Here is a 24011-nt window from a genome sequence, read left to right on the forward strand (position 1 = left end):
CCTTTTAAGGATTAAATTTTGTTAACTTACTTCTTTGAATTTGTCATGAAAGCAGGTTAGTACTCTGCTTTAGCCTAAGCGAGGCTCACAGCTGGGAACTATAACACATTGATCAAGGTTCATCTCACTTTCCACTGCTCAAAACAGACACTGAGTCCTTAATGTTGAGAGACTGACATTATCACAGGTCAAGTTTTACTTGCCACAACCTGTTGGTAGAAGGAAATATATCCACTTGTCTGGACTAGTATTAAGAAGACATTGGGGAAAAAATGGAACATTTTATGAGAAGAAATAACAGACTTGGATATTAACACTAAGTGTCGTATTCAAAATGGCATTTTTAATGTGTGTTCAAGTAAAACACTGTAATAAGAGAAAAACCACAAAACAGTATAAAGTCTAGCTTTATTTTTTAAAAGATTTTACAAGTCTATCAACCTCAAACATACACAGGTGAATTATTCATAGCTTCCATTGGATGAGTCTTAACAGCTTCAATCCCTCTCAGAAAAATATAAGTAAAAAATAAATTTCTTCACAAATATTTATCCACTATATTACTCAGCTTAGTTCTGAAATTTGCTCTCTATAAATACTTTAACACAGCTGCTAGTGGTAATACTGTTGCTGTACAGCTGCACATGGCTATAATTTTACAAGTATGCTTTACTTTTGCTAGCTCCCTGGTTCGGCTCCAGGGTCCAAATCTTATAGAGGAGAAATAAAGGTTAACTGGGCTGCCAGAAAAGCCCACTGAATGCATCCTGTAGTGCTCTGTGACAAGCCAGAGAAGAAGTATAGCCTCCAGCAAGGTCCTGTGGAGAGGCAGCTCTGACATGGTTTAAATACCTAAAACAAAACAAAAAGTGTACCATTGATATAGAAAGCACATATAAATTGGTAACACTTTAAAAAGCAATAGTAAAACTGATTCAAATGTTAAAGAAGAATTCTAAGGCTGAAATGTTCAGACTTTATAAATGCATTATTTCCTTTTAAAAGGAAACATACCAACTCTAAATTATAAAGCGAATTACATTAAGATCTAAAAACAGCTCTGAAGGAGGTTTCAGAAATAATACTTGTTTTTAAAATGTTCCCTATTCCCAATTTTCAGAACTAATCTATTTTGCTGGCTCTTGTTCGGGTACCTAACTGCTGCTCTCCTTCCTGGCATACTCTTAATAAATAAATGCACATCATAATACTATTGTATTACTAAAATTTTACATAAATATGTTCTGAAGAAAATACGTAAACAAGTGATAAAGGGGAGAGAACAGACTAGTTACTTCAAAATTACTTCAATATTACAAAAATATATTGTCTCCCTCCTTACAGGAAAGGAAACCTTAGAAAATTACATTCCAAAACTGAGCCTGGGTTCAAAAGAATGTCCCAATTAGTAAATACAGAAGAGTCTTTTGAGTCAATCTCAAAAGGCTGTAACAGACACTATTATTCTTCAATTACACACATGTTACTTAGCAATTAAAACTTTCTACCTTGATAAAGGTACACAAACAGCCCTAAAAAATGGGATAATCCTGGCCAAAGAGGGACAACTTCTTAGCATGACTACCAGCACTGTCAGAAAACAAGTATGTCCAGCTTTGCTTTAATGCCTAGTTTAACCTTTAATGCCTAGAAACAAACCACATTGTTTCTTCAGGCCTCAGGAAGTAAAGGAGCTTCATCCACCTAAGAATTACAGGTATAGCAAATGAATAAATCAGGTACCAGAACATTTTAATAACTTGGAAACTTTTCTATTCATTCATTCAGACTTCCTGTGTGTCAAAGTCTTGATGCATGAGCAACTTATTATTTCTAACATAATAACAAGTCTGTTTTTCATTTGTATCCATGTTTAATAAGCTTGTGTGATTAAAAAATATATGGCAATACAAGAGGCCAAATAGAAAAAGTGGTCAAAGTAAGACACAGCATAAGCTCCTGCAATTGGCTATAATTTATTCACACTGCCACAAATCAAGGTGTTAATTCTTTGCTTCTCTGCCAAGGGTGAAAGGGGAAAGTGAAAGGAGAAAGGAAATGAATATTTATTGAGCAACAATCTCCAAACTTTTTTGATAGTATATTTATAGCAGTAAAAATATTTGAGCGTGCAGCTCTAAAACTTGTATACTTGTTCATAAATTATATATTTATATATTATATACTATTATATAGTATATACACATAATATATTAATATAGTAAGTATATTATAAAATATATATAATATATAATTTGAAACATTTAAAGGATGAAACTAAAATGTTTAAATAAAAGTTCTAATATTTTCTCCCTACACCCCATCTTACATATCCTGGTGGGATGCATCTCACTTTGGAGACTACTGTTATTAAACAGTTGTTGTCAAACTCTTAATAAAACCTTGGGTATCACAGGATTTAAATAGGGATTCACCAAACCTAATACATGGCCATAAAGGTATCTGCTTATTACCTCCCAGGATAAAATAAAATGTCCACTGTTAAGACTATGATGCATGAGAAATGAGGTAAGTGTTAAATCACCTCAGAAAGTCTAAAAATTAACCTGGAACAGCATAAAATCAATTTCTCTTCATTGAGAATTCAGTAACTATCACACAAATAAGTGAGTAATATTTTTACAGGTATCTTGAAAATGAAAATGTTCCATTCCTGACACAAGTTTCCAGCTAAGTTTTATCCACACCCCAGATAGCGTTGTATCACCCTTTTCTCTTTCCTCAGACCCTCAAAAGCACAGTCTTAGCTCCAATGGCTCTTTACTCATGGCAAAATTCAAGTACCACAGTAGAATGTGTCAACCTTACAAAGCCAACTATCATAAATGAGAACTGGTTTTCATAACTGAATACAAACCACTGTGCAACTAGCTGTTTTAATTCATCACATTTTGGTATAACTTGCTTCTGGGAAAGTTGAGTCATACCATCTCTGGCTTGGCAATTCAAGCATAAACTTGTAGTGTACATACAACTTTTTATATGTTATCCTGAGAAACCTGAAACAGCTGCACTGCTGGCAGGAAAACACAGGACCACCAGTAAAATATCCAAAACAGTTGCATCTTTTAATTTATGACTGCACTGTTTCCATAAAGAGTACATAAAACAGTTCAACTTTTTATAGGTAAAATGTAATAAACAGTCATACTTATTGATGTCATAAATGTGTTTTTAAAAGTTTATTTAAAATGATTCATTAGTGTTTGAAAACAGTATTTCTTGAATACAGTCACAATCTAGAGCAATGAGCAAATATTTTAAAATTTGAGTTATTAATGCTAATTTGTAGATTCTCACTGCCAACATCAAGTCCATTAAAATTTCTTTGCATAGCATTGAAAAAAATGCATTTCCCTTCTAGCAATCACTTACATTAAACATATTTGTAAGTATGATTCTTTAAAGACCTGCTTATTTACATTACTGTTTTTGATCTCTAGGGCTGCACAAAACAGTTATTATTACATATTTCAACCTATTTTCACCATGGCAATCTACATTAATTTCAATTTTAAAAAATAAAACAGGTCATTCTTGTTATTCAACTGTGGGCTTTTATTTTCTAAGTATCTTAACGTTCTTAAACCCTTTAATTATTGTGGTATACCAAAGTATTTTGAAGGATCTGCAACACTGAAACCACACAATGAGAATTTAGTGTTTTGCCTACTTTTTCACATTAATCCACATCTGTGTTGATTTAATTCTTTCATGACCATTACAAGTACATCACTGAATAGGATTCCTGGGGTTTCTGGCAGAGGTCAGTATCATTTCATGTACACCTTTATACAACAGAATAAGGAAGAAGTCTTAGCCAAATTTATTTCCAAAAGTCAAGCTCAGTTGGATTTTGGAGCCTGGAGGTAATTGCTCTGACTATTTAGCCAATCCCAGGACAGTATTTCTGTTTTTCATGGGTTTATTTTAAATACCTGTAAATCTTACAAGCAGAAACCAGGAAAGAAAAAAAAGAGGTTTGCTTATTTTGGTACCTATACCTTATTTTTACTGAAAGCAGACTAAACTCAAAGATTTAAAAATCATACCTTTGATTATTTTCTTAAATAAGGCTAAAAAAAAAAGTATGCTTTCAAAAGCATGTCTAAGATAATTCCTGTACAAAGAGCATCTTATGCCCTAATTTATACTAAGTCTAAAGGTGCCTTCCTTTGCCATTACCCATCAAAATCTCTTTCAAGCAGACTTTGGAGAAGGAGGAGGAAAAGGAGGGAATGGATCCTGAGAGGGGAGTAAAGGATTAAGCATAAGAAAACCACACTTGAAAGCCTGTTCCTGAACTTTGATTTCCTACACTGTCATTTTCTTCTGTTACATTTAGCAGCTTTTGCTCCCAAAGAAGGTGGTATAATTTACACTTAGCTTCAGAAAGACTTCATTTTCTCAGTTCTTTAACACAAGAGAGTTCCTCTGAAATTACTCTTTTACTATTTCCCTTCCTTTAAAAGCCCTATATTGACCATATGGCTGAAGTTTTGGACTCAGCTCATTTTAGTGCTATGTAACAATTCTTTGAGTTCTCAGCTAGGGGCAGAGGGCAGGGGTTGTCACTCAGAACCAAGAGGCAGCACTCTTCCCCTCCAGTCATAACCTCCTCATGAAAACCCTTGAAATGCTTTTGGCTCCAGAGAATCAAAGAATCTCAGAATTTAAACTGAAACGAAAATGTGAAGTTCATATTAGTTTCCTCCACCTCAAATTACCAGGCCCTATGGAGAGTTTAAAAATAAAAAAAAGTCCAACTTTTTAACTCCACTGAGTTGTAAAGTTGGACTGGTTCAAACTAAGAAAGGGAATGAACTCTAGAGACTAAGACTTTCTTTTTACAAGGTGGCCCATTTTTTAAAGTCTGCATTTAAAGCCATCATGCGTTGAAAAGACCAGTTCCAAGTAGTTCTGCCTCCCAGCCTGCAAAATTCAAATCTAAGTACCATTAAGAGAGATCAGCTAACACATCTCAGCTGTCAAGACCAAGAGCTCTTGTAAGAAATTCAGCCAAAGCTATAAAAGATTTCCCTTAACAACCTGAAGTCTATCTCAAGATTTAAAAACAATCAGAGCAATGATGTGCTCAGACAATTATCACTAAAATGCAGAAGCATTCTAAAAAACTGAGGTTAGTGCTCAGGTGTCCTAATCCAATCACAATGTCAGAAAAACAGATAAACTGTCTACATAGAGAAATTGATAACCATATATTCTAACATAAATGAGGAAAGTGCTACAAGTCAGAATTACTGTCCATAATTCTGAGGGCAGTTTGGTCATAAAAATACATGGCTTCATGAACTCCAACCAAAAATATAACGAATTCCACAAACAGTCATGATGCTACTTTTCACTTTATTATCTAGCCAGCAACTTGAATAAACTACTTATTAAAGCTGATTTCAGACTTACACTAACATAATTGGTAATCAAATGACCAATTATTCCAGACATTTAGACCATCTGAACAACAAAGCTCAGATTTGGAAATTAAAAGCCACATTGCTCCAAAGTAAGAGATAATTACAGATTGCTCAGATAAGTCTTTCTGAATTATAACTGAAGCAAACTGTACAATTTATTACTATCAAAGAACACACCAGGAATTTTAGGTCAAGACAGCTATTACTGAAAGTTAATGTAACTACATAGTGAAAGGAATACTTTCTTGATTTGAGTGTGAATTACTGAACACATAGACGACATAGCCCATTCTGGTTTGTCTAATGTAATGTTTTACTATGAATTCCATGCTAGTAACAGATGTATGCCGGAAGTTTCATCACATCTTTATAAAGGAAGAATGAGTAATTTTTCCCCAAGTGTGGGACAGGTAAAATGCAAACATTCATATGTATGCAGCTCATTCATTTTTCAAAAAATAAAAAAAAATTACTCAGTGTCTACTATTTGCCAGGTATTGAAGCAACTCTCAGAATAAAACAGACAGAAAAGACTCCATGCTCTCATGGAACTTGTAATTCAGTAGGGAAAAAAAAAAAAAGATGTTAATAAATATCATGAAAGAGAAAGTCAGGGTTCTATGGCTGTGGATAAAAAGGGAAACCAATGTGAACAAGTTTAGAAAAGGCCTTCCTAAGGAAATGACAGTTAAGCTTAGATCCAAAGGATGAGGAAACAGCGCATACTGAGAATACAGGGAAAAAAAGGTCACTCCAGCTCAGGATGAGGCTAGTGATACAGGCAGAAAGTATCCAAAAGAAGGCCTTATAGGAATGTTAAGAACTGCAAATTTTATTCAAAGGGCAATGGGAAGCAACTAAAAATTTGTCAGGAACCTGGTAATTTAAATAGGCTAGTTTGGCTGCACAGTGGATTAGAGAAGCAGAAGTTGAATATAGAGACTCCATATGAGAATGTTTCTCTATTCCAGGCTTGAGACAATGGTTCCTGGATTAGGGTGGTGGCAGTGGAAATAAAGCACTAGTTCAAGAGATATTTAAGGACCAACTGAATATGGGGGAAGGGGAAGGGAAGGAGGAAGTATTGTCAAGCTCAACTTCCAGCTACCTAGTCAGGTATAACAGAAAAGATGCCCTCACAGAGATAATGGAAAACTGGAGGAGGAGAAGCAAATTGGGGTGGGACAAGAGAAAAGGGAAAGATCATGAATTTAATTTTGGACTTGAGTCTGAAGCGCTTATATAAGAATACATGAGTTGAGATGCAGAATGGTAGCTGGATATATGCACCAAGTGCTAAGAATAAAATTATGGAATGAACATAATTTGGGAGTTATCAGTATTTAGATGGTATCTGAAACCATAAGAGTAGATGCTTAATATTTAGGGAGAGGAGACAGAATGAGAAGAAAGGACTAAGGCAGAGACCTAGAGAACTACAACGTATAATCGTATGACAAAAGAAGCTGTGGTGGTTAATTTTATGCATCAACATAAAATTATATTGAATAAGCCACAGGACACCCAGATATCTAGTTTATCATTACTCTGTGTGTGTATCTGAGTGTCTGTGAGGGTGTTTCTGGAAGAGATTAGCATTTGAATTGATGAACTAAGTAAAGCAGATGGCCTTCCCCAGTGTGGGTGGGTATTATCTAATCTGTTGAGAACCTGAGATTAACAAAAAGGTGGAAGAAAGTTTAATTCACTTTGCCTGACTCTTTAAGCTGGAACACTGATCTTCTCTTGTCCTTGGTGCTCCAGACTGGCATCTAGACTTGGACTAGCATCTACACCGTTGGTTCTGTCTCAGGCCTTTGAAATGCACCACTGGTTTTCCCAGCTCTCCAGCTTATAGATAGCAGATCATGGGACTTTTCAGCCTCCATAACTGTGTGAGCCAATACCTTATAATTTCCTTCCTTCCTTCCTTCCTTGCCTTCCTCCCTCCCTCCCTCCCTCCCTTTCCTTCCTTCCCTCCCTTCCTCCCTTCCCTCCTTTCCTCCATCTCTCCCCTTCCTTCCCTCCCTTCCTCTATTTCTCCTAATGGTTCTGTTTGTCGGGACAATCCTAACACATAAGTTAAGATATTTTAGAGTGAAGGGTGTATTCAGGTATGGTAAATGCTGCCGTCCCCTGCCAATGTCTCATACACTCTCTTCCCCTGGACTTGCACAGGAGGTAGATGCAAGGGAGGTATGAGCCACTTGGAAAAGTTAGAACCTGCTACTTGTGCCTCTCCCGTTCTTGTAATTTTAGGGTGGTAATAATAGCAGACAGGGACAGAAAACCTATTAGATTTCTCCATCGAGGGGCTCCAAGGGGCCTATTCCTAGTATTGGGTGGCCAAAAAGTTCGTTCGGGTTTTCCGTAACATGTTATGGAAAAACCTGAATGAACTTTTTGGCCAACCCAATACTTACAGCAGTAGTGTTTCTTACAGCAAAAGAACAAAAGAAACAACCCAAGTGTCCATTGACAGGAGAATGGACAAATTATTATTACTTATACAGTAGAATATTATACAGCAGTAAAAACAAAGGAGCTACAGCTACATGCATGCATGTATTAACATTAGGGAATCTCACAAACAATGCTGAGAAAACCAAAACTACAAACAAGTTACGGAAAATATGCAGAGCATGGTCCATTTATATAAAGTTCTAAACATGCAAAACTAAATACAGAATGAATATATATGATCAAACTGTAAAGAAAAGCAAGGAAATGATAATCACCATATTCAGGGTGAGTGAATCTCTGATGTTAGGTGGAACCACAGTAGGGGTAAGAGAAATGCACACAGGTAGTTTCAACAGCATTGGTTACGCTCCACCTCATACGTTAATAAGTAGAATTCAAAATACAGGACTTGGAGGAGTAGAGGAGGGAGAAGCAATGAGAATGGAAACAATTTAGTAACTGTTTTATTATTACTCTTTATAAAGTACATACTATATATTTTCTATGTATGAAATAGTTCATTAAAAAAAGAGTAGTGCACAAAATATAGTCACAACCACAGCTGCCATTAATCCAGTCAACAATCTGCTTGGAAACACTGAACCATTCCTAGCTGACCTTGATTTCACCAAATATTACTACTTATAGCTACTTTGATTCCATTTGTAATAATTCATGTTAATTATAATAATTCATCTTAAAGTATATATAATACTAAAACATGTTACATTCATATTGTTCTTTCTACTGTTTTAGTAGACTCCCTCCTGGTTTCCATACAAAGTCAATAACTAATTTAAGATGAGAAAAGTTAGTAAAATCAGATTTATCAGCAAAGAACCCTTTGAAGATTACACATCTAAACAGCAGGCCTAAGTACTAATCAGTGGTTAAAAAGCTGATCTACTAAAGCAGCAAAAACAAAGTGATGGATGAAATCAGTTAAGTGGTCAATGAAGCCTCAGCCAAAGCCCTGATAATCTGGAATTTTTTCCTACGATAATGCTGCAAATTTCTATCTTTATTAGCATGAAACATACTGAGCTCTCTGGGGCTAGTAATAAGGCTAAGAGCCTAGATGGAGAAACCAAATTCAATTCCTCTCTCCATCCAATGGTAGTTGGGTAAGCACCCTGTTAAGGTTGAAGAAGGAAAACTCTCCCCCTTGGCATGGTCTCCTAGTGACTACAGACTCTAAATTAAATATACACCACCCCAGTCTTCTCCCCTGTACCATTTCCCCCTTTGTCCCTGTACCACATAAATATATAAAGACATAATGGTTTAGTAGAAAGGACAAAGATTTTAGAAACAGATACATTTGGGTTTGAATCCCTCCTTGGACAATTACTAACATTATGATTTAGAAAGTTCTTTTATTTTTCAAACTTCAGGGGTTTTTTTTCTGTAAAAGGGAGATAATAATACCTCATACTATTTTTTAGAAGATTAAATAAAAAATATACAAGTAAAGCATATGGCACAGAAGAGACATCTGATAAAGCATAGTGTCCCTGTCCAAACTACATGTTCTCTCTCTCTCTTTTTTAAACATCTTTATCAGAGTATAATTGCTTTACAATGGTGTGTTAGTTTCTGCTTTAAAACAAAGTGAATCAGGTATACATATACATATATCCCCATATCTCCTCCCTCTTGTGTCTCCCTCCCAATCCCACCCCTCTAGGTGGTCACAAAGCACCAAGCTGATCTCCCTGTACATATTCTCTTTGACACTATTAATACAAAGTATGCTCTCATAAGGAATAGGCTTTTCATAGCCCAAATTTCCAAAGTCCTTTACCTTTTACTAATTAGTATGTACTTCTCCTTTCCAACTCTGTGACCTTCATCTACTCCCACATCTATTCCAACAATAATGTTGCGCTCTCTCTTCCCCCTTTCATTATACCCCAATTATGAAGATCCGAGTGAAGGTTTCATTTTTGGTTTTTTTAATTAGACAAATTAGAGTACTGCTTGTTAATCTTTTATCACAGGGTAACAGAGTATCCCATTACCTACATGTTAAAAGTGGGAAAAATTTACATACATACATATACAACATATATAATACATTTATATATTCACAAACATATATGTGCAGATCTATACTTCATAAATCCTATGCACACCCTAGCATATTTTATTTCAAAAGTTAAATTGCGGGCTTCGCTGGTGGCGCAGTGGTTGAGAGTCCGCCTGCCGATGCAGGGGACATGGGTTCATGCCCCGGTCCGGGAAGATCCCACATGCCGCGGAGCAGCTAGGCCCGTGAGACATGGTCGCTGAGCCTGTGCGTCCGGAGCCTGTGCTCCGTAACGGGAGAGGCCACAACAGTGAGAGGCCCGCGTACGGCAAAAAAAAAAAAAAAGTTAAATTGCTACATTATTTCCACTCTCACTACCTTATCTTCCTCTTATTCTTCATATTCTGTGTTTTAACTCCCACTCCTATGAACTGACCCTTTCTCTGTCCTTGTCCTCCTCAACATCTTCCACTCTCTCTACATCTGGAGACAGCCTCCAGCTGTGAAATGCTCTTAGCCTATGGCTTCCATAAAAATGCCTATAATTTGGACCATACTCCTAACTGCTTTGACACATGATTCCCCAAATTTCTCTTCTTCCACCTGCTTCCTAATTTACTAGTTTTCTTTTCGGCTTACTTCCTCTTCTCCAATTCTTGACTCCATCTCTGAAATGGATTCATTCACCACCACCTTCATTCACTACCTCTGTTCTACTAAACCCTATAACGCTATCCTTTGCCCTTTTACCCTTCTTTCTGTTTGGGTGGCCCTCTGTGCTTGACTGTCTCACTTGCACTATAAATTTAATATTTTCATAACTGAACTCATCTTCCTTTACAAACCTACCCCTCTGTGTCTCTTATTTCTCTTAATAATTTCAATGTACTCTTAAGGTCATTTTGGAATCCTCTTTCCCCTGCATACCAATGAGAAATCTACATCACAGTATCTCTCTACAAACATCTATTTACCTCTCACATCATCTTCATTGCCAATATTATTACCTTATTTCAGCTCCTTATTACCTCTTTCTGGACTACTGCTAATAGTCTCTTAACTGAGCTCCCTATTTCCAGTATGGTCTCTCCATTCCAACCTATTCATGGTTACCAAATTACTCTTCCTAGGGCAAAGCTCTGCATCGCTCTCACACAAACAGACGTTCATAGGCTCCCTGCTGTGTGTAGAATGAAGTCAAAATTCCTTAGCCTACCACTCAAGGACTACTGCACTTGATTCCAACCTACCTTTCCAAACACATTTCCCATTAATCATCTCCACATACCCTGAACTTAAGTCAAAGTCAACCATGAGGTTTTCAGTTATTCCCTATGAAAGCCTCATCACTACTCACTCCATACCTTTGTTTAGGCTGTTTCATTATCTTGGAATGACCTCATCATTGCCTGTCTTCCAAAGCCATGGTTCAAATGTCAACCCCTCAATTCTGAACAGAAACATGAGAAGCTTCCCTATGCAACACAAAAATGTTATATGTACTGTAACAATAAAATAAAATAAAATAAAATAACTAAGTTTAAAAGCAAGAAAACTCTCAAGTGCCAGAAATTATAGAGGAACGCAAAGTCAGAGCATGAGCGGAGGCCGAAGTTCAGGGAAGTGATGGGTACCAGTGATTCGACACCCATATAGGGACAGAAGACAGGCTGCAGCCCTGTCAGAGGTGGGAAGCTGCAACTAGGCTTGGCTCCCTGCGTATAACCTGGAGCTACAAAATGCTGTCCATCCCATTTGTAAAACAACTTGTAGGAAAATTTTGTTCACTGGCCTGGGACAGTCACAAGAAAGTCTAGGGGCATTGGTAGAAAAGAAAACATAAGAAATTATAATACCCAAGCCTACTCCCCCACCAGGAAATTAAGAATAGCAATTGTTCCAGATTCAGTGAAGCCAATAGGACCTTGGCAGAAGTAAACATGAATCTGTACATCAGCATGCCTTCACAATCCAAGGCTCATGGGAAAGCAACTCCCATTAAAAAGGGTTCATAGTTAAAAAAAGAAGAAGAAGAAGAAATGAACCTCACTTATAAAATGAGTCAGAAGACACAAACAACCAATGGCGGGACTAACACTCAGACCCATAGATAAGAGACTCTGAAAGAAACATTAAAAGAAGTATATTTCATGTCAAAAGAGATGAAGAAAGAAATAGATGCCACAAGGCAAGAAAAATACAAAAAGACCAGACATTTTCTTTAAAAAAAATCCAACAGCAATATTTGGAACAAAAACATCAATGGACAGATTAAGCAGATGATTATCCACAGACAGCGAGAAAATGAGTAAATTGGAAGACACGTGTGGAAAACACAAAGAATTTAGCAGGGCTTAAACAGATGGAAAATGTGAAAGAAGCACTAAAGGAGATACTGCAGCAAGGTGGAAATTAAATCCCAATGGGAAGAACAGGATACAAGGAGCAAAGATGAGCCAAAAACACTATCACCACCACCACAAAATGGTATCGAAAGAAGGGGAAGTCTAAGGTTAAAACATTCTAAAGCCTTTGTTTTGTTCAAAAGGAAGAAAGATGTTACCTTTAGACTCTGAAAAATAACATTTGTTAATTCCAGGTGGCAGAATTATATCTCTTTATTAGATTATTCTCTGTACTTCTCTATGTTTAAAATATTTAACAACATTTTTAGATGCCACTTCCTCTGGATTGCCCAGGTAGAATTATTTCTTCCTCCTCTGACTTTGCATGTACTTTACCTCTCTGGTAAGTATCATGGCTGTTTATAACTGTTATATATTCCCTGTTAGATAAGTTTCTTGATAGCAAGATAAATATCTACTCACTAAACAGCCATTGCTTAAAAAAAAAATCCTAATTTTTAAGTAGAGGGTATAGAATTTTTTAAACTAAATCAACTCTTGTTAAGTTAAGGATCTAAAGAATGGCCATGAAAATAGATGTCAAGTAAAAAATACAGGGGCTCCCCTGGTGGCGCAGTGGTTGAGAGTCCGCCTGCCGATGCAGGGGACACAGGTTTGTGCCCCGGTCTGGGGAGATCCCACATGCCGCGGAGCGGCTGGGTCCGTGAGCCATGGCCGCTGAGCCTGCGCGTCCAGAGCCTGTGCTCCGCTACGGGAGAGGCCACAACAGTGAGAGGGCCGTGTACCACACACACACACACACAAAAATATATATATATATGCATATATATATATATATATATATATATAGGACATGAAACGAGTTATCACCACAAATTATGAGCTATGGAGGAAGATGGCAGGGGACTGAATGGAAGACAGGCTGTGTACATCAGTCACTGAGGAAGACAGGAAGATTTCCTGGAAATTAGAAGATGTCTACAATAATGAAAGATGGGCATAATGTATAAATATGTAGAGTGTAAAATGACATTATTTAAAATAAAAATATTCATATTTTCGTAAATAGGTATATTTGAAAATTGTTTTGAGATTTTATCATGCTGTCTCATAAGCTGAACTCTCAATGTGTTAACCGATTTTATACTCAAAGATATATACTATAATGGAGTATAGCTATAAATGCAAAGAAAAACCAGAAATTCAAACAGAAGTAGACACACCCAGAGCTAGATATTTTGTAAGGTATTTATTTTTCCATTCAAAGCACCTTCTCAAAAGCTCTATTTCATACACTGGAATCTGAATCATGTCGATAACTTAGATAAATCTCTAAAGCAAACAATAACAAGCAGAGACAAAGTCAAGTGGATAAAATAACTGATGTTTTTCCTTAATTATGGAAAATTCTATTTTCCAGCAAGTAAAAACAGGTTCATAAAATATCTACTCAAGGGACCAGTGACTATAAGCAGTAAAATCTGAAAAAGCTCCAAGAGTTCTGGTTTAATGCATAACAATTTCAAGTTTTTAAGAAGCATTTTTAATACTTAAGCCCACAGAAAACTTGTACTCCCTTCCAAAAGCAAAACCACAGCATCACTTTGGGAAAAAAAAAATCTATGCCCATTATCATAAGTAATGTGCTAATGCAATCAATTTTTACCAAAAATGAAGTTTTTCTGGAATAGAATGCCTTAATAGACTAATCAGTCAGTGGGTTAAATACCATTTGGACCAAAAACTTCATGTGTAAAGAAAATATTTTCCTCTTATTTAAAAAATTATAGCCTTATTTTCAGTATTCTGATTTGTTTCCAGACTACATTTTTTAGCAATGCGTTATGCCTTTGCACATGCTGGTATATTTTAAATAAAAACACATTTTAATCAGTTACATATGACATCTTGAAAATAAGTTTTTAGAGTTTAATTTTACAGAACCTGCTTTAATACACTGTAAAACTTCTTCATAGTTAAACACCTAGATTTCTTATTTCATTACTTTAAAAGATTAAAGAAAGAAAAAAGCCCTATTGTTATCTTGAATTCTACCTTTTGGGAGAAAAATTATTTTTATCTGTCATTCCAAAGTTCATAAAACAAGCCAGATAATATGCTTATCTCTAGGATCATGCTTTGAGGTGGACCTGCCTCAATGAGTCAGCAAAAGTAAAAAAGAAGCAAAATATAGGGATTTCCCTGAAGGTCCAGTGGTTAGGACTCCACGCTTCCACTGCAGGGAGCATGGGTTCTATCCCTGGTCAGGGAACTAAGATCCCACATGTCATGCAGCACTGCCAAAAAAAAAAAAAAAAAAAAAAAAAAGCAAAATACAAACTAAGATTATTCATGACTTTTTGTTCCTAATTGGGCCTCCATTTGTAAAAACTAATGTTTTATGGAACTAAAGATAGGATAATTTTATTTGAAATGATATAAAATAAATACCAAAGGGATCCAACCCCATCCTTTAAAGATACACTTAAAATAAATCCTACATGTGGTTACTGAAAATAAATTCTAAATGTTTTGTAAAATACATGAGAGGAATAGTGGGTAAAGAAAGCATAGACAGTACAGTAAGGGAAGCAACACAGAATCCTAAAACTGGAAGGGAACATTAGAAATCATCTTATCTCACTGCTCATTAATAAATAAAGCTCACCAACCATGCCAAGACACAGCCCTGCCCACCAGCAGGTGGGCACTAGCTGCAGGACTTCCCAGGGCCCTGCAGACATGCACCTGAGGACCTGGCTAGCAAAGCCCTAGTACCCCCAAGGCACCACAGCCAGCTGTGCGAGGACATGGCCACACCCACCAGCAACTGGCAGCCTCCACACAAAGAAGGGCCTGGCAGCCAACCAGGCAGGAGGCAGAAGTGCACCCACAGTGTCTACCAGTGCACCCACAGTAGTCAACCCCTCCTTAACAGAAGAACCTGCATACCCTGCATATGGGGGAAGCTCTAAAGCATATAGCTCCGGTAACCAGAGAGTAGTGTGCTGCTGAGCCTCCCAGGACATCACCTACAAAAGACCACTCCTCCAAGATCAGGAAACATAACCAACCTACCTAATACATAGAAATAAAAACAGAGAATTAGACAAAATGAGACAACAGAAGAATATGTTCCAAAAGAAGGAACAAGATAAAACCTCAGAAGGGCTTCCCTGGTGGTGCAGTGGTTGAGAGTCTGCCTGCCGATGCAGGGGACACGGGTTTGTGCCCTGGTCTGGGAAGATCCCACATGCCGCGGAGCGGCTGGGCCCGTGAGCCATGGCCGCTGAGCCTGCGCGTCCGGAGCCTGTGCTCCGCAACGGGAGAGGCCACAACAGTGAGAAGCCCACGTACCGCAAAAAAAACACCTCACAAGAACTATGTATGCAGAGTGGAGGAAAGTGATCTACCCAATAAAGAGTTCCACGTAACGATCATAAAGGTGCTCAATAAACTGAGGAAAAAAATGGATGAAAACAGTGAGAAGTCTAACAAAGAACTAGAAAATATAAAGAAGGATCAAACAGAGCTGAAGAATATAGTAACTAAAATAAAAAAACACACTAGAAGGAATCAACAGCAGATTATATAATAAAAAGGAATGGATCAGTGAACTGGAAGAATGAGTAGTAGAAATCACACATGCAGAACAGAAAAAAGAATAAATAACGGGGACACTTTAAGAGAAAACTAGGACTACATCAAGCATACTAATACTGGCACTATATATAGGAGTCCAAGAAGGAGAAGAGAAAGGAGCAGAGAATTTATAGTAGAAATAATAGCTGAAACTTTCCAACCCTGGGAAAGGAAACAGACATCCAAGTCCAGGAAGCACAGAGAGTCCCAAACAAGTTTAAACCAAAGGGGTCCAAGACACACTGTAATTAAAATGGCAAAAGATAAAGATCAAGAGAGAATATTAAAGCAGCAGCAGAAAAGGAACTATTTACATACAAGGGACCTACCATAAGACTACCAGCTGACGTTTCAGCAAAAACTTATATATATATAAAATATATTTTGCCACTCCCACTCAGAGAGAGTGGCAAAATATATTCTAAGTGATAAAAGGGAAAGAGTCTACAATCAGCAATACTCTAATTGGCAAGGCTATATTCAGATTTTAAGGAAAAATAGAGTTTTACAGACACCAAAAAAGCAAAAGAGCTCAGCGTGTAAACTAGCTTTATAAGAAATGTTAAAGGGATTCTTCTAAGAAGAAAAAAACACAATTAGAAATATAAAAATTACAAAAGGAGCACACTGAGATCAAGATGTTGGAGTAGGAGGACATGGAACTCACCACCCCTCATGAAGAGATCTCCATGTGAAGCAATTCACGCTGAAAACTAACTGAAGACTAGCAGAAAGACCCTTGTACAACCAAAGCTGTAAGAAAGATGGACACAGAATCAGGAAGGAAGGGAAGAGAAGCAATCAGGTTGGGACCTGTGCCCCTACAGGGAGACACAGAGGGCTGAGCCATATATTGAGTGCTTCAGCCCTAGGGTCCAACACTGGAAAGACGAGTCCACTTAGCTGGGTAGAAATATAGTGGGACTAACAGGAGGGCTGTAAGAAACATACACTCTAGGCAGGAAAAGCGTGAATACGTGCTTACTCTTGAAACAAGGCAGAGAAAACAAACTGAAACTGCATTGGACTCTGGTCCATTTCCCACAACCAGCCTGGCATGAGTCCCAACCTGAGCCAAGTGCCCGCTCAGGCTCTGCTTGCTTCACAACACAACTCCACATCAGGGCGAGGGCTGCCTCAGCCTGGGGCCAGGGAGGCATCTGAACAGGGTGGGGGTTAGGCCATTACTGGGCTTATAAAAAGGAAGTGAATCAAAAGTGGTTTTGGGCTCTGCCTCCAGCAGGGACTGCCACAGCTGCACCCAGACGCATGCTAAGTGCTGATACCCATACTGAGTGTCCACACTGCCCTACCTACTCTGCAATGTAGCTCCACACTAGGGCAAGGGCTGTAGCAACCAAGGGGAGCGCTCAGTTGTGCGGGACACAAAGGCAGCTTGGACCCAGGACAGCAACTGAATGGGGCAAGGGCAGTCATAACTGATGCTTATTGAGGCAGCACATCACAAGCGGTCACAGGCTCTGACTGTGGCCAGGACCACCACAGCCCGCATCCAGACCCACACTGAGCTCCTGTACTGGCCCCTCTTGTTCCAGTACCGCTCACCCTGTGGGGCAAGGGTGCCAGTGCTGGGATGGGGAGAGCACACACTTAGAGGAAATGGAGCCAGCTCAGACCCAATCCTTAGAGCTTCTGCTCCAGCAATTTGGGAACTGACCCTGCCCCCCAACAGGGTGGTGTGAGCAGAGGGGAAGCCCCAACTCACACTTGGCTCTACTCTAGCCCCTCCATTTCCAGCCCCACCTCCTACCCTAGGGAAAGACATGATTTGTGCTCACGTCAGATCCAGCTCTCCTACCAAAGTCACTGGGTACATACAGACTATATAGGGATGCTTCCATACAAGGACACCCCTTCAACAATACAACAGGTAACTGTTTCACCTAATTTCAGAGACAGAGAAAGTTAAGCAAAATGAGAAAGCAGAGGAATTTTTTTCAATTGAAAGAATAAGAGAAAACCTCTGAAAATTACTAAAAAAAGCTCTCATCAGTAAAAGCAAATAAACAGTAAAGGTAGTAGATCACGATGTATAAAGCTAGTAGGAAGGTTAAATGATAAGGTAGTAAAATCACCGATATCCACAATAAGTAGCTAAGGGATATACAAAACAAACAGATGTAAAATATGATGTCAAAAATATTAAAGGCGGGGGAGTAAAAATACAGGGTTGTTAGGATGTGTTGGAACTTAAAAGATCATCAACTTAAAATAATCATTCATATGTGTGTGTGTGTGTGTGTGTGTAACAATACTTATATGAGACAAAATAGACTTTAGTACAAAGACTATAACAAGAGACAAAGAATGACATTACATAGTGATAAAGGGATAGATCCAACCAGAATATATAACAGTTGTAAATATTAGGTGTTCCAAATATTAGGTGTTCCAAAATAAGAACACCTAAATACATAAAGCAAATATTAACAAACATAAAGGGAGAAATTGATGGTAACACAATAATAGTAGAGGACTTCAACACCCCATTAACATCAATGGACAGATCATCCAGACAGAAAATTGATAAGGAAACACTGGCCTTAAATGACACATTATACAAGAAGGACTTTATATTGAATGGAATGTAACATTCCATTCAAAAGTAGAATACACATTCTTTTCAAGTGCACATGAAATATTCTCCAGGATAGATCACATGATGGCCATAAAACAAGTCTCACTACACTTAAGAAGACTTAAATTATATAATGCATCTTTCCCAACCACAACAGTATGATACTAGAAATCAACTACAAGAAAAAGACTGCAAAAAGAAAGATGTAGAGGCTAAACAATATGGTAAACAACCAGTGTGTCACTGAAGAAAATAAAGAGAAAAATTTAAAATACCAGAAGACAAAAGAAAATGGAAACACAACAATCCAAAACCTATGGAATGCAGCAAAAGCAGTTCTAAGAAGGAAATTTATAGCAATATAAGCCTACCTCAGGAAACAAGAAAAATCTCAAACAATCTAACCTTACAACTAAAGAAACTAGAAAAAGAACAAACAAAATCCAAAGATAGTAGAAGGAAAGAAATAATGAAGATCAGACTGGAGATAAATAAAATAGAGACTAAGAAAGCAATAGAAAAGATCAATGAAACTACGAGCTGGTTCTCTGAAAAGATAAACAAAACTGAAAACACAAAACACCCCAAATAGCCAAAACAATCTTGAGAAAGAAGAACAAAGCTGGACATATCACATTCCCTGATTTTGAACTATACTACAAAGCTACTATCATCAAAAAAAAAAGAAAAAAAAGTATGGTGCTGGTACAAAAACAGACACATAAGTGAATGGAACAGAATAGAAAGTCCACAAATGAACCCACACTTATATGGACAATTAATCTATGACAAAGGAGGCAAGAATATACAATGGGGAAAAGACAGCCTCTTCAATAAATAGCATTGGGGAAACTAGACAGCTACATGCAAAATAATCAAACTGGACTACATTCTCACACCATATTCAAAAATAAACTCAAAAGAGATTAAAGTCTCAAATGTAAGACCTGAAACCATAAAACTCCTAGAAGAAAACATTTTTTGGGGGTTATGTCTCCTCAGGAAAGGGAAATAAAAGCAAAAATAAACAAATGGGACTACACCAAACTAAAAAGTTTTTGCACAGAGAAGGAAACTACCAACAAAACGAAAAAGCTGTCTACTGAATGGGAGAAGATATTTGTAAACAATAAATCCAATAAGGGGTTAATATCTAAAATATACAAATAAGTCATATAACTCAACATCAAAAAAACAAACATCCCCATTAAAAAATGGGCAGAGGACTTGAATAGACATTTTTCCAAGGAAGACATACAGATGGCTAACAGCCACACAAAAAGTACTTCAGCATCACTAATTATCAAGGAAATGCAAATCAAAACCACAATGAGATATCACCTCACATCACTCAGAAAGGTTATTATCAAAAAGACAACAAATATCAAGTGTTGGCGAGAACGTGGCGAAAAAGGAACCCTCTTGCACTGTTGGTGGGAATGTAAATTGGTGCAGCCACTATGGAAAACAGTATGGAGGTTCCTCAAAAAAATTAAAACTAGAACTATCATATAATCCAGCAATTCCACTCCTGGGTATTTATCCAAGGAAAATAAAAACACTAATTTGAAAAGATATCTGCACCCCTATGTTCACTGCATAGGAACAATATGCAATTGCATATTTACAGGAACCAAGATAATGGAAGCAACCTAAGTGCCTATCAATAGATTAATGGATTAAAAAGATGTGTGGGGGGGTGTGTGTGTGTGGAATCATAAAAAAAAAGAAAGAAATCTTGCCATTTGCGACAATATGAATGGGCCTAGAGGGTAATATGCTAAGTGAAATAAGTCAGGCAGAGAAAGACAAGTACCATATGATTTCACATATATGTAGAATCTAAAAAAACAAAACAAATGAACTAACAAAACAGAACAGAAACAGACAACAGAGTCCTATATACAGAGAACAAACAGGTGGCTGCCAGAGGGGAGAGGGGTGAGGGGATGAGGAAATAGGTGAGGGAGATTAAAAAGTACACATTTCCAGTTAAAAAATAAACAAGTCACGGGTAAGAAATGTTCAATGTAGAGAATATAGTCAATAATAATGTAATATCTTTGCATGGTCATAGATGATAACAAGACTTATTGTGGTGATCATTTTGTAATGTATAGAAATATCAAATCACTATGTTGTACACCAGGAACATAATGTTGTAGGTCAATTACACTTCAATTAAAAAAAAAAACCCTGGTGGCGTAATGGTTAAGAATCTGCCTGCCAATGCAGGGGACGCAGGTTCAAGCCCTGGTCCGGGAAGATCCCACATGCCACGGAGCAACTAAGCCCACGTGCCACAACTACTGAGCCTGCGCTCTACAGCCCACAAGCCACAACTGCTGAGCCCCCGTGCCTAGAGCCCATGCTCTGCAACAAAGAGAAGCCACCGCAATGAGAAGCACGTGCACCGCAACAAAGAGGAGCCCCCGCTCACCGCAACTAGGGAAAGCCCACGCACAGCAACAAAGACCAAATACAGCCAAAAATAAATAAATAAATTTATATTTAAAAAATCACAAAGTTAAGGTAAAAGAAATTAAGGGGCTTCCCTGATGGCGCAGTGGTTGAGAGTTCACCTGCCGATGCAGGGGATACGGGTTCGTGCCCCGGTCCGGGAAGATCCCACATGCCGTGGAGCGGCTGGGCCCGTGAGCCATGGCCGCTGAGCCTGCGCATCCGGAGCCTGTGCTCCGCAACGGGAGAGGCCACAACAGTAAAAGGCCTGCGTACCGCAAAAAAAATTAAAAAAAGAAATTAAAATGACAATGATGCTTTTTATATGCTTGTAGCATTCAGTCCACTAAAGTTATTAAAGCTTAAAATTTTGGGATATCCTACATTTGATAACTGTATTAAGAAAAGGGACTCCTTATAAAAAAAAAAAACAAGATTGCTGGGTCCCACCCCACCTCCAAATTCCCAGATGATTCTAATCTGGGGAACACACTTAGGAACAACTGAACTAGGGTGATGCCCAGGTTTCTGGTTAGAAACCTAGGTGGACTTAACACTAATGACATTCTTGCTTATCTCTGTATCCTAGTGCCTAAAGGTTGGGTACATAATATCAATTCAATAAATACTTTGTGAACAGATGAATTGGTGGGGGGGAGGGGGACAGGGACAGATACAGCAGGGGACACCCAGATAGCTTAAGAACTTTTATTTTCTTGGAAAGAAACTATTTATTCAATGAACATATCTTGAACACTTAACTATGTACGAGTATTGTGCTAGTTGATAGAAGACAGTCTCTGTTCCCAAGGAGATCAAAGTCTAGTGTAAAGAAAGATGATTTTTTAAATATAAGAGAACTGGAAGCCTTGAGAAGTCAGGAGAGTGTTTGCAGAAAACATAATGCGTAACTTGATACATAAGGGACAACAATCACTTGCAGGTAGATAGAGAGGCAGGAGGGATATAAAAGAATATACAATGGCTAGATGCCTGAGAGAACATAGTGTATTCTAAGTGTCAAATCTGAAGGGCCTTGTATGCTTTGAACTTTTTTTTAATTAGATAATCAAGACACATAAAAAATGTTAGTAAGTGAGTATTGCATTCTGACCTGAATTTTAGAAACCTTTATATGAAAAAGATTGAAGAAAGAAAGAGTGAAAAAGGAAGCAAAGTAAATTATTATGAGTGCCTCTAGGGGCTATGACCCCCAGGACCTTAACTGGCTTAATTATATGTGAGACAGAAGCAAGAAGAACTCTTTACCCAAGTCTCTGGCACAGAAGATTGGCTGGGCTAAGTTTCACCACAACAGAATGCACAATAGTTAGAACAGGTTTCACGAAGATAAGCTCCATTTTGGGACATAAGGAACTGAAGTACATGTCAGACATGCAGGTAGAAAGATAGAAATGTTCAGAATCCAGTTGGAAATCTAAGTTTAAAACAAAATAAATAAGGGCTTAAGAATTAGTACCAATCACTGTACCTTTTTAACTGGTTTTCCCAGAGACCTTGGGTTCTGAGTAAGTTCATTTAAGGGCACAGTGAGGGCAGAATGGGGAGGATGCCCACACTGGACCTGTCACCCCCAATCTAACAGAGCAGTTCTGTTCTCATCTGTTTTATATTTTGGGGTCCTAGTAAGAATTGTTTTAACTATTCAGTTTCTTTTAAAGGTTTGAAAACTATTATCATATATAGCTTTAGAGTCAAACATTTGGTGTTATATCTTCTTTACCCGCTTAGTAGTGGACTCAGGAAAGTTAATGTGGCTGTTCAGAGTTGTTATAAATTATCAGGAACAATACACAAAAAAGTACCTAGGACAGAGTCTAGTACATAGTAGGTACTTAACAGTGAATGAGACTAAAGGTCAAGGAAAGACCTTATACAGCAACAACTTTAGCAGAGGAAGAAGAGATGGACAAAAAGGATTTAGAAGAAGTCAGACAGAAAGAAAACTAAAAGGAAGTAGGTGATAAAGCAAAGGAAAGACACAGTTTGAGGAATATGAGAGTAGTTTAGCAGAGAGGTAAAACAAGATAAGGACTACAAGATAACCCACCAAATTTTATAATTGGGATGTCATGATGAATTACCAAAATCAGATTCTCTTTGTATGTAAATGTCATATACTGAAACAATATAATTAAAACACTAAAAATACTTACGTGTTCTTGATTCATAAAGAATAAAGTATGTGCTTATAAAGAAATTTTAGAAAATGCCCCATGACCTCTCCCCTTCTTGTCCTGTGGTTATGACCAAAGATTTATTCAGGCCCATGTTGTAAAGTGTTTCTTATAAAAAATCCATTTTGTGTCCAAATTTATTCTAAATAAAAATGAGAAATATACATATTATTAGAATTCTGAATGAAGATCCTCTAATTGGTACAGCCACTGTGGAAAACAGTATGGAGGTTCCTCAAAAAATTAAAAATAGAACCACCATATGATTCAGCAATTTTGATCCTGGGTATATATCTGAAGAAACGAAAACACTAATTTGAAAAGATATACGCAGCCCAATATTCATAGCAACATTATTTACAGTAATTAAGATACAGAAGCAACCTAATGTCCATCAACAGATGAATGGATAAAGAAAATGTGGTGTGTGTATATATACACACACACAATGGAATATTAGCCATAAAAAAGAATGAAATTTTGACATTTACAACATGGATGGACCTGGAGGGTATTATGCTTAGTGAGATAAGTCAGAAAGAGAAAGACAAATACTATGTTTTCACCCATATGTGGAATCTAAAAAATAAAAAAATGAATGAATATAACAAAACAGAAGGAGACTCACAGATACAGAGAACAAGTCAGTGGTTACCAAAGGGGAGATGGGGAGGGGGAGGGGCAAGATAGGTGAAGGAAATTAAGAGGTACAAAGTACTAGGTATAAAATAAATAAGTTACAAGGATGTAATGTACAGCACAGGGAATATAGTCAATATTTTATAATAACTTTATATG

General features: G+C 37.5%; 1 protein-coding gene across 2 annotated transcripts in view; it reads right to left on the minus strand.

Annotated features, from left to right (window-relative positions):
• Window positions 1-389: 389 nt before the first annotated feature.
• Window positions 390-24011, minus strand: part of MNAT1 (MNAT1 component of CDK activating kinase) — a 220279-nt gene continuing 196657 nt past the window's right edge. For both annotated transcript variants that reach the window (XM_082647793.1, XM_082647792.1), the window contains one exon: window positions 390-852. In XM_082647793.1, the coding sequence (XP_082503919.1) occupies window positions 732-852 (121 nt within the window). In that variant the 3' untranslated portion in view covers window positions 390-731. The remainder of the gene's footprint in view (window positions 853-24011) is intronic.

This window comes from Grampus griseus (genome assembly GCF_964374135.1).
Source record: "Grampus griseus genome assembly, chromosome: 2".
Classification (NCBI taxonomy): domain Eukaryota; kingdom Metazoa; phylum Chordata; class Mammalia; order Artiodactyla; family Delphinidae; genus Grampus; species Grampus griseus.